This window comes from Acanthaster planci, linkage group LG07, assembly GCF_054643075.1.
Source record: "Acanthaster planci isolate LZ-2023a linkage group LG07, COTS_SCS, whole genome shotgun sequence".
NCBI classification, from domain to species: Eukaryota; Metazoa; Echinodermata; class Asteroidea; order Valvatida; family Acanthasteridae; genus Acanthaster; species Acanthaster planci.
Window position 1 is genome coordinate 7,431,885 of NC_141783.1, and position 12,348 is coordinate 7,444,232.

At 39.7% G+C, this 12,348-nt stretch overlaps 1 protein-coding gene across 7 annotated transcripts in view; it reads right to left on the reverse strand.

Moving 5' to 3' along the window:
• LOC110985603 (beta-1,3-N-acetylglucosaminyltransferase radical fringe-like) overlaps window positions 1-9,308 on the reverse strand; it is a 46,280-nt gene extending 36,972 nt beyond the window's left edge. For 2 of the 7 annotated variants that reach the window (XR_015426004.1, XR_015426003.1), the window contains exon 1: window positions 8,261-9,304. Coding sequence is in view for 3 of the 7 variants with exons in the window: in XM_087139361.1 (XP_086995487.1) it covers window positions 8,261-8,848 (588 nt within the window). In the remaining 4 variants the exon portion in view is untranslated. Of the gene's footprint in view, window positions 1-8,260 lie in introns of all 7 variants that reach the window. The other 5 variants (XR_015426005.1, XM_087139361.1, XR_015426006.1 and 2 more) reach the window with 4 other exon arrangements.
• Between the last annotated feature and the right edge of the window lie 3,040 nt (window positions 9,309-12,348).

Here is a 12,348-nt window from a genome sequence, read left to right on the forward strand (position 1 = left end):
AAACTTGGTTCCCTGGTGGCCGGGTGGGCTAGTAAAAAATTCAGTATTAAACGTACCTGTTGAAATTGAGATCAAAATATATAATGCTTTTGGTGATAATAAATACCGGTACACAATCGCAAAAACTGAGTCGTTGTGGATGTATTTTATTTTTATTTGTATTTTCGAAAAACGATACTTGGGCAATAGGGTGCTAAGTGACTACAAACCTCACAAACAGAGTAGACTAGACTGGCATAGTACACGGTACGGCGCGATGCTACACATGCACACTATTCTCCTTCACATCATTTAGCAAGTTTTCTGACCTTAACTGGTCACAGCTAGGTGTACTGGGTGTTGCAGGAGTCCTTGAAAGCATTTGACATGAAGGCTACACAAAGCCGTAGGCAGACAGCACCCTCTTTTGATTGGAAAAGAGTTTTCCTCATTCATCTGCACATTCAGAGGTCCAAAAGCGAGCAAAAAATGGTAATTTTGGCCACACGTAAGCAACCAAATGAGGGGAAAGTTACAGCAAAGAGATGATTTTGATCCCGACTCCATGACCAATGACTCAAGCGACTTTTAAGCAACATGCATGCCTCTTCATTTATTTATACCATCAGCCTTTTCTTTTCCAAATGTCAAATTCTTCATCGGTAAGCTACAAATAAATTCTGGGGTTTTCTTATTTCTTATATACGGGCTAATAAAAACTGTAAACAAGCTAGTAAAACATCCAGTTAGCTAGCCCAGTGGACTAGCCAGGAAAAAAGTTAGTGCAAGGCCTGTATGTGATGTGATTTTGCTGGCTATTCTGGTGAGCATTGGTCAGTTGGAGGGGTCCGTTAGCAATCTGGAACAGCGCCCCCCCCCCAAAAAAGGCTCCTTGTTTGTTCTTGCTGGTACATGGCATCTTACAAGTGTTGATGTCTCTTTTGCGATGGCCAATTCATTCATTGTACTTGTTGCTCAATTCCCATGTTCTAGTTGGTCTCCCATCACTGGTTCCCCACAATGCACTCCGTCCACACAAGTCGGCGCATCGAGTGACCTCAAAGCCCCTCTCCTTGCCAACGAATACCCATCAGTTATCTGCGACAAAGGGGGACTTGCTTTGGGCATGCTTTTTGGTCACAGATGGCTGATGCACTTTTGGTGTTTGATATCCCGACACGCACTAATGCTACTGCTGCCGCGTGCGGAGGCCTTTAATTGCAAATATATTACCATCGGTGTATGCCTTGAAGGACACCATACAAATTTCATGAGAACATGTATGCACATACACACATCCATTAAACCATTTCCATTACGTGGAACTTCAGAAATGCATTACCGGTAGGTTGTGTAGAGCTGCTGCAGGCTTTAAAAACCAAAGGTCTCCACTATTGCCACATTTAGTGGCAATAGTGGAGACCTTTTGATTTCTTTCCTTTGTTTACAAACACTCCATGGCATACATGAAAGTATATTAGAATATTAGAATACAGAAACAACTTTCTGCTGTTTCTTCGGTTGTCCACCACCGAATTTATTTTCTTGACTTTTTTCCAAACCTTTTCAACAAGCAAGAACACTGAACAAGTACATGATTTAAAGTATTAAAATCTGTAAGAGATCAGATGAAGTTCGAACTAAACTGCCAGCTGGGCTTTAATTGGTGATCAGATTTACAGGTTTTCTGGTCGTACTTGAAACAAAAAAGCAACACTTGGTCAAAATGAGGAATGCTCTGTCACCTGGAACAGCCCTGCGCTTCAACGGAAACTAAACAAAAGAGGCCCCATTTGGAAAAATTGCTAACCTGTAGCGATCTGGCAGACTCCGCCTCCCAACGGGAGGGTCCCTTCCCATAACCACCTCCCCAGGGTACAGGGAGGCTAGCCCCTGGAAGATGTCCCCAGGATGGAGAAGGGGCATTTCCTACTCAAATTGAATAGACATACCACCACTTTAGTGTGACCAATAGACCCCCAAGCTTGAATATAGCATACGTCCAAGCATAATGAGATGACAGCTACGACTCTAGAGCCGGTGAGAAAACAGTTAAGCTCTCCAAGGACCATACCGAGTCCCACAGAGCCGGGAGGACAAATCAGGCTCACGTCAGGGACTGTACTGAGTCCCATAGAGGCGGCAAGGCAAACCAAGCTCGCACCAAGGACCACACAGAGTCCCAAAGATCTGGTAAGACCAACCAAACTCACCTCAGGCCCGATTACCAAGCCCCCCATCAAACCGGTTAGAAAACACAAGGCACACCAGGACTATGCAAGTCTATACTGGAGCCGGGAAGAATAAGACACCAGCTCGCCAGGACTTCCGAGTCCCACAAAAGGGCAGCAAGATACACCAACCCCACCCAAGACTAAGTCCATCTACATGTGGCAGGTTCCTCAAAATATGGACCATTAGATAAGGTTCAACTTTGGGGGCTCATTTTTCCTGAAGTGAACAGCAGTGAATTAATTTCCAATGTTTGATGTAATGAGGGAACTAATGGCTGATATCTGGAACAATGATGACCATGTCGACCTTTCAACTTAATTGGAGTTAATTAATTAAAGTCTCGAACGTTAGCAATTTTGAGGGACATGAACTCCCTGTTAAAATCCGAGCAAACAGAATTTACTGAGGAGTGATAATCCCCGCGGTTATTTTACACAGATTTATATGTGGTGAAAGGTGTTAATATTTACACATATTAAAACCATAATCATGAAATTAAAACGTTCACAATTAATCGGGTCCCGAAGTTGGCAGTCGCGAATGTCATTCGATTCTGTCATTAGTTTTAAAAAAATCGACTGCAAAAAAGCGAGTAAAATCCATATATTGATGTACAACACAAGCTTTAAAAAAGAGTGCGAAAAAGCACCGCCAAACCATCATCCTTTTACGACTGGACCGATAACATTTTCTTTAATTATGTTCCTAAAAACCACAGTCCAAAATACCGATTGTGGCAATTTTGCGGCTTCCAACAATCTCTCGCGGAGACATTAGGGAAACATTCATGGCATCGTGGCCTGTTTGACCTTTGACATCAACCCAGATAGTGCGCCCTCTCTTTTATTTGATATTCATGAACCCCTCCACGGAATGGCGATGCCCCGTGATTTTTCTCTTCGGAGCAATTTTTCTCAAAAGAAAATCTGTCATTCTGATTAACGTTCGCAAAAAATAACATTCGAGACATAAAATACGATTCATGTTGAAAATCTAAAGCTCAGAGTTGTTAATTTTAATTTTATTTTCAGCGGGTTATCTCCAAAATAACCGGCAAAAAAAAATCACGCATGGAATTTTTGAGCACTACATGTGACAGCATTTTCGGCATTCTCAAACGTTACGCAGTTTCTGTCAAAATTATCAAACATGATCAAAATTCTGTCAAATATAACATTCGCAACGAACACATTGTACTCATTATAAATTTTTGATGCAGCCAAACTTAAAAATAATTTTTGGTGGTCGAAATATACAAGACCTAGCAAATATGTTGGTATAGTGAGAGTGATTATAAACAGTAAGAGAATGAAGAGAGCCAAACTTTTCTCATCATTTTCCGTCAATTTTGTGCTCCTTTTTCTGGGGCTTATATGTTTTAATAGTTATTTCTTAGGTGCTTTAAAATACATCAGTCAAAAAATATACTGAATTCTCCTTCTTGTTGAGAGAAGTTTTGAAATCAAGTCCTCTGGTGTAAACACTTTGACGTAAAACTTTAAATGAATTCAACTCCATTTGATTTGCACTGGTAGCCAACCAAATGTCCACCATAAGTACATATTATGCCTAATTATCCCCATATAATCATTTTTATAAATCTGAAGGTGCTAATTTGTATTTTACATGATCAAAGTCACTCTTTTAGAAGTTTTGAAAAATGACAACCGAGGTTGCATTTTGGTCCATTTTATGAAGAACATGCCATGTACATGTAAGCCGGTAAGGCAGTACCCGCTTAATGGGGCTACCCGGTCCAAACCATAATTTCCAAGCCTGGCAGGTCACCAATGAGGTCAACCCTATGGCCAAAGAAACTCTTAAAAGTACAAAAGAGTTTCAGGGGATAGTCTAAACGAAAATAGGCTGGATCCAAATCATCCAGTCTAAGATAAGCCCAACGACCCACCTATTTAATTATATATTTTTTAACGAAGCAACCACAATGTACATGTACAAGCCATTTCCACACGATAGGAGTCAATGTGGCTTAACATGTTGCCTAAATTTCCACAAGTTGACCCAACCTGGGTGGGAAGGTGGGATTTTGATGCAAACATGTATGGTGGGGAAAACCAAGAAAGTGGCGGCCTTCCCGCGCAAACTGGGAAAGCGCGCGAGGAAGCCCAGCCTGCCATTGGTCTGATCCGCATACCAGCTGATCCAGATTGGTGTGGACCATACTTAGAATGCCCGCTCTCACTCCCCCTGGACCCAAATTATGTTCTTCGGAGACGAGCAATGAAAAACTGTTTTATTTATGTGGGCTACTGCAGGTTGCATGAAAGTGGTTGGCAATTATACAACCATTGTTTCAATTTAGGCTTTTTACAGTGACAACTGAATTTTACCCCCCCCAAAAAAAAAATTTGATCTGCTTCCCAGTTCTCATTGCACGGCATCTGAAAACAGGGTAGGTAGATAAGGAAAACAATTGTTTGCACCGTTTACTAATCTGGTGTACGGTACCAGTAATTAGTTAAACTAACAACAACAAGAGACATCGGGTGGCATTTATTTCACATGAAATGATCAAGGCTTCAGAGGCTCCTTGTTGTGAGCATGTCTGCTGAAGCTTTTGCACCGCATTCAAACTGAAATCCCCACTTTTTTCTTTATCTACGAGTTTCCAATATTCAATCTTCCCAAATTTTCCCCTCAAAAACAGTCAAAATAGGAATCTGGTACCACAGGCAGGGAAACGGGAAGCATTTATTGCTTTTTTCTTCTGCAGGCCTAATCAGTGTTTCAACCCAGATGCACAGCATTTGTTACCAGTATGCAATTTTGCAAATTAGCTGTTGCTTCTGAAATAATCAACCACCCTTTTGCAATCTCTGGCAAAAACTATGCTTATTACGCGAAAGTAAGGTCCAACTATCTTGGAAAAAATTCTTGTTTGAACAGATTTGTTTCAATACAAAAAGGAAGAACATATGCACTAGCAACAACTTTGCATGTAGTTTTAAAATGTACATCATATATCTGTTGAAGGAACTCCTGATCTGCATCTGCAGAAAATTGCCGAGTCCAAAGGTCAAATGTGCAGTATGTAAATAATGATTGGCACCCTTGACATAAACACATCCATACACATGTAAATGAACTTGTGAGGGACGTTATTCACGCTTAAATTTAAGCACAACCAATATCATTTATTGCATGGACTATAAACACAGAGTTACCAGTATTGGATTTTGTCTCTTGAGTTTCCTTGGTAGTGATCATACATGTATATGGTGTCCATCTCTGAATGATTTCTGCACACGTAACATGTATTGCGTTTGATTTACATGTAGAAGTGCTCAGTGCTCACCAAAAAAAATTTAACCCGTTCATTTACACAAAATTTTTGATCCTGAAAAAAACAACACTGGAATACATGGTCCAGCCCAATTGTTCACAACATGGGTAGATACATGTACCTCACAAAGTACACGGAAATTGAAATTTAAATGTGCCTACAGGTGAGTGACAAACATGTAAATTTGAAACCTGTCAAGACCTTTGTGAATAGTACACAGTATCCGATAAGCATTCTCAAATATGGTTTGCAGTGTTTTTCCTGTACCAGCACATTTGAAAAATTGGCTTTGAAACTCCTGAATGCACATCTTGATGCCTTCATTTTCAAGTACTTACATGGATCCACTGTAATGAGGTTATCTACCAACTCATGCATTAATAGTAATGAAATGTTGTGGTAAATTGACATTATTTCTAGGGCCAGTGTCTGTTTATTGTTTTATTAAAAAGGTACTTTTTTCCTTAAGGTCTTCAGATTACATGCATCATTTTTTCTCTATTTTTTTTTTTTGGAAGGAAATCCCAGATAGGTCAGCAGCAGAACAAACAGTTTTTCCTCGGTTGGAGACAAAATGACAGTCGGTCAGAAATGAGAACCACAGAATGAACTGCAAGACACCACATTGAATTACAAGCATAGCGTGAAATTCGGCAGAGCCAGATGGCGGACTAAGAGTAATCAATTTTAAATTTATCTTTTCCTTCACATTATCCCAGGTCAGAGGACGAAAACACAATTTCTGAGAGCACTTGTGACAAGAGACTACCTACATGTACAGTCAACAATATACTTAAGATGTATTCACCGCACGATTTTTTTTTTTTTGGTTCCCTCATAATACTTGGGAGAAAATATTTCAATTTTGTTCTTAAATATTTACAAAATCTGGAAAAAATGATCAGAATTTTTTAAGGACTTTTTTTGTTAAATTCTACTATTCTACCCTGTTTTATTTTAATTTATAAGACCAGTGGATCTCTACTCCTAGTCTGAAAGGTTCAGGATAACTACACACACTCAACAACACAATCACATTTCCTGAGTAATGTGTAATTAAAACGGTCACTTGTGACCAGATCCCCTGTTGTCTTGAGCCTATAATATGTGCAGTGATAAACAACTGAACATGGGAAATGGTCAACACTGAATCCAGAGATTTATTTGAATCGACTGGCTAAACTCAACTCCAGACACACTTCTGACCCTAAATTTATGTTAGAATAACGGCTCACAATATTGCAACAGTGAAGACAACAATGGAGTGTATGGATAGGGAAGGCTTTAAAGTGGATTTGCTCTTAAGCTAAGTTGACATCAAACCTAAACTCATGTCATAATAGTGTGAATGGGAGGGCACGCTCATTACTCCATTCATCGGTTTATCCCTCGCTTTATACAGCTGGAAAATGCCTCTCTTACAATCGCTAGTAATGGTTTGCATTGGTGCGCTACAGTCAGTGTACATGTACTTGTCAGGCCCACCCCATACTTTTCAACTGCATCCAGTTTTCAATTTAAGGTGTGCTGACTTCCTACCATAAAAATCAGCACACTATTTGGATTTCTACGACAGGCTGTTGACACCGCATTGCGGTTAAATCCCATTTTTAGAAGGATTTGGAATTTTTTCCCTTCAATACCGTGAGTACAGCTTTTATTGAACAACTGACCTCTCTCAAGGAGAACAGCACAGCTTGAATCAATGGTTTAGTCACATTATTTCAGGTCGACTTAGCACCACAGTTAAACTTCAAAATCGGTCTCTCAGGTCGAAACAAAAGATAACAGAAAGAGCTTGAATTTGCGACTCCCTATTGAAGTGGGGAGTAACCTACTGTGTTTTCTTTCAATCTTCATTTTTTTTATTACAGACCTTCAGAGTGTCACAGCTCAGTCAGAAAATGGCCAAACTTCAAAGGAAAATCGAACAAAGTCTAGACATTTCACAGCACAAAAAGGTCTTTGATCTGCAAATTTCACTTCCAACCCACACACTAAGTTCAGAAAATAGGTTGAAAAGTAAAATTTTCACACAATTTCTGGACTAGACTTCCACAGCATGATACATTTCAGAATGATTTTACCACAATTTCTAAACTTCTTTGGTGGCAAAGAATTGAAAGATTGAAAAGGGGCCTCCAGCCCGATCTTATAATCATAAATAGAAAAATGACTCTGACAATCAGCCAGCTTTTCATACAAAGTGAAAATACTTGTACAAGTGGAATACAATAAATATGTAAGCATGAAAAAAAGATGGCTTTTCTACAAAAAATGAATCTCAGATTACATAATACCATATCCAAGCTTCTGCTCAAAGTAATCACAAAAAATAAAAACTTTTGGACTTGTTTCTGTCAGATGTATTACTTTCGTTGTTTGACAGTTTTGAATTTTCACTCTTAAGCAATTTTTCCAACAATTAAAATTTCACACACTGCCTGACAAAGAAAATCAAAATCTTTCTGGATTTTTTACAATATGTTTGTCATTCTTCAAAGTTTTTTCTCACCAACGAACATTTAGGTAAGCAACATTTTCAAACTTAAGTGAATACATAATTTTACTAAAAAGTAAAAGATAACAGGAACAAATTTAGGTTCTCCATCATCAGTCTCTTACCATCATGTGACCATTACTTGCCCAAAATATCAGTATTTTTTATTTGATATCTGGATCTCCCACAAAAAAGGGCAAAGCAAAATAACATGACTACGAGAAATTAATGAATTTACCCACCTGTTTTTGAGCTAGCGGCAACCAGGTGTCTAGAATAAGTTGCACTCGGGTTTTGTGGTAGGCTCCTGTTGTTTTGACCCCGATAAAAATATCCTCCAGCTCAGTCCGGGAGAGATTCGAAGAATTTATTCCCCGGTCCACTTTTTGTGAATTTCTCACAACTTGGACAGTTTGGCTGGGCTGGCTGCCTGTTTGACTCTGTATTGCCTTCCTTGTGTCTAACGGATTGGCAGGGGCCACAAGACCAGAATGTTTCATCCACACTTGGCTGTCATTGTCAACTTTCTTAGGTCGTTGTTGTTGTAAGTTCACCAAATCTGAACCTGTGTCATCCACGGCCCACGCCATCTCGCGTTGTAATCTGACACCCAAGGAGTCTTGCTGCTGTTGTTTCACGGGCCTGGGATGGACGACGGCGGGCTCCATCTCGTGGCCGGCAAGTTCCTGGTCCCGGTGTCTGGACCGATCCCTGCTCTCTGGCGACTTTCCATTCGAAAGCTGCTTGCTGGAGATGTGTAGTGCCGTGATGATGGAGCAGGCCAGTCCAAAAAGCAAGGTGGAGGCAATTCTTTTCAGCTTACAACGCATCTTGATGGCGAGTAACTTCTCATGTGACTCACTCGATGTTTCGATGCAAACTGTTTACAATTTTCCAGGGTGCGAGTAGTTGAATCACACCTACCCCGTACCGCACAACCGCAGCTCGCCCGCGGTATCAGCAGAGTGCGAAGTACGAGTGCATGACGTCAGGCTGCCGTCCAACATTTTGGCCCTCAGCGTTGTCAAATAAAACGAGATAATGGACAAGATAATGGCTTGTCAACTGAACGTTGCAGGTTTGGGACTGAGTGAGACAGTGGAGCCGGCTACAGATTGGTGGAACTAAGCATGGAGCCCAATGCCGGGACTGTGCCAACCAACCACTGCCTTCTTTCTGTAAGATTGCCCTGCAAAATCAGTTCATCAGCTGTCACTCAAGCGTGCGTCTACAGCCAAAGAGAACCTGCCGCACGTGTTTCGTTTGATTGCTTGAAATTAATTTTCCAAACGGCTGTTGTATGTTTGACTCTTATTTGCTCCATGAATAATGATAAAGACAATTAAAACCTTTATTTTATGTCTATGGACATTAGCACCCTTTCGGACCAGAAATTCAGGTTTTCTTCAAAGGCCAAAAATATAAAAAACAAAACTCACAATATGGACATTGATTTCGCCTAATTTTGATCTCATACACTCAAACAGCCGTTTGGCACTCAGTAAAAACCAAACAAACCAACCACTGGGGCGGAGATAAAATTCGATTATTATTGAATGGAGGGCGCACCGCCTTGACGGCTCATTACAATGCAGCGGTATCCTGTAATATCCAATGATCCTATTATGCGGTGCCAAAATCTTTTGAACCCTTTATTATTTTACGGTGTGCTGTTTCTTTTTTCTGGGGATGGGAGAGGCAATGGTTTCCCCCATGCGCATCACAGCTGACTGATGATTCAAAATGAAACTGTTTAAAGTTTTTGTTTTCTTTCTCAGCCAACTTAATAGGATATATACAAAAGCCAATGGTATGGTGTTCTAAAACTGACAGCCAAACATCATTTTTCAAATGTTCCAGTTTTACTTCCAAACGTCGAACTCAACTTTTACTATATCGTGGTTCAACTTTAAATAAAGCCACGCCAAATGTTAACTGAATGTTTCATAAATATAAGCCTATCTGCAATGTTAAAAATTAGTGTGTGAGATACTCATGTACAGGTATGTTTCCAGAGTTCGTTTTTTCGAGAGATATACTTTTCAGTTCGCTTTTACGAGATGTTTTCAGAAAGCTTGTTTCTATTTGAGGAAAAAAATCGGTTTGATGGGAAACAATAGTTTTTTTTCCAAGTTTATTGCTCGGATATATACATGTTTACTGTAGTCTTATCTAGGTAATGGTCAGTATGGTAGTGAATTTCGCAGCATTGACCGACAAAGGCATCTCTTTCTGTTGTCAGGTACATGTAATATTGTCATTTTTCATCCTTTACACTAGCGTTTTAAACTAATTTTTGATAAATGTCGTGCTTTGGGGTGTAGTTTTGTACGGAACTCTGGAAGTGCCATCCGAATTGTTGAGATCCTGACATATTTTTTCAGGATGAGGACAGAATAAAGGAGAGATGTCGACATCTTGAGATAATTTATCACGGGATGACGACATCCTAAAAGTTGGGTGACGAAATCCTGAGGTAATCATTATCTCAGGATGTTGGCATCCAGAGACACCCAGCAAATGTGATGTCTAGGCCTACTTCACTGCTTGTAACAAGCGGTGATGCATCATGACGTTTTATCATTCTAATTAATATCATATATGGCAATAGAAAGAAAATGCTTTAAAAGACAGAAGCACTTCAGGTCACCTGTGCTTTTTCAAGATGGTTTGTCATGATGCACCCATTCACAAATAATGTCATTATTCCACTTTTACGATGTCGTCATCCATGATAAAATATCTTGGGATGTCGTCACCCCCCCCAAAAAAATTATCTCAGGATGTCGACATCTTACCTCTACGATGTCGTCATCCCAAGAAAGAGTATTGCAGGATCTCAACAAATCGTTATGGCACTTCTAGAGCTCCACAGTTTTGCATGAATGTCTGAAAGATATTAATTTAGAAGAGTTCCCAACATCTTTATGTTTGTTCTTCAGCTATGGTCAAGATAGTAGGTTATCAATAAAGATATTAAAAGTACTATTCTATTTTCAGCACTGACTTTCATTCTTGCTTTTATGTATGGCAAATATTGCAAGTATAATTACCAAATTGCTCTTGGAAAACGAATCGGGATCTGCTCTCAAAGACAGAATTTACGAAAAACAATCCGAGTGTTTATAAACCAACTATGATTACATCAGAATTGTCAACCAATGCCTGGTTATGTACCATTTGAGGGGCTTAAAAAGCACCTCTAGGGAAATAAATATGGAAGCATCCAAATCGAACGCTGTGTCATTTGTCTTCAGAGCTCAACTGTAACAAGCGCAAAAGGGCTTTTTTTCTGTTCACGCGAAGATGCGAATTCTGAACGTAGATTGCGTCATTGAGAAAACAAAAATATCTTAAAAACGCACTTTAAAAATATCTCAAAAAACAAACTTGAAAAACTATCTCTTTTAACGATTTCCTTCCAAAACTACAAATCAAATGTTTTCAAAAATAAATCTCATAAGACCGAACTGAGGAAAAATGCATCTAGTAAAATTGAACTCTGGGAAACTACATTCTCGTAAAGACAATTTTTCATATTACTCCCGTCTTTTTAAATGTATACTTCACGGCATTGGTACAGGTTTCGTAACGAGTTGCGTTTTACAATAATGAAAATGTTAACCGTGGGTGTTAAAATATGGATACTCCAAGTTGGATGTCGTCTTGTCTTTTAAATGGCTTTAAAAAGTTGGCACAGTCAAACCTACCACGCTGGCTACACAAGCCGCTAACTTCAGCTTTGAACTCTTTTTACCTGACAGATACGATTTCACAAGTAACTATGGGCCTGGGTCGTTATCCCTGAATGCGGTAAAGGGCCCATCACTAGGAATGCGCCAGCGTACATGGTTTTCTCACACAATGCTTCCTTCAACTTTGCAGAAGAGATCTGCGGTCACTGGTTTGCCCTAAGAGTAATGGATACGATCAATGGGGCGTAAACCACTCCAAATAGCCTGTGTTTACTTCATTTTATAAACCGAACAACGGGGATGGCATTTTTATGATACACTGTAGTTGTAGAAAATATGTGAATGGGGGGATGGTGTCCATTTCCCACCCCATCCCACCCACCCAGCAAAAAGGAAAAAAATATCTTGATATAAAATGAGGAAAAGGCTACTTTAAGAACCACTGAATTTCCCTTCTTTCCCAAGGTGTGTTGAGAGACTCAAAATTTAGCCCTTTTGTATAAAAGGGCGCAAAAAGAAACACACAAAGAGAATCCAAAGTCTTGTCCCCATCTCCCTCCTAAAAATGTTGTTCTTGATTGTACTCAATAAATTTGTTTCATTTGCCTGAATGAATCCCAAGACGCAAGACTAAC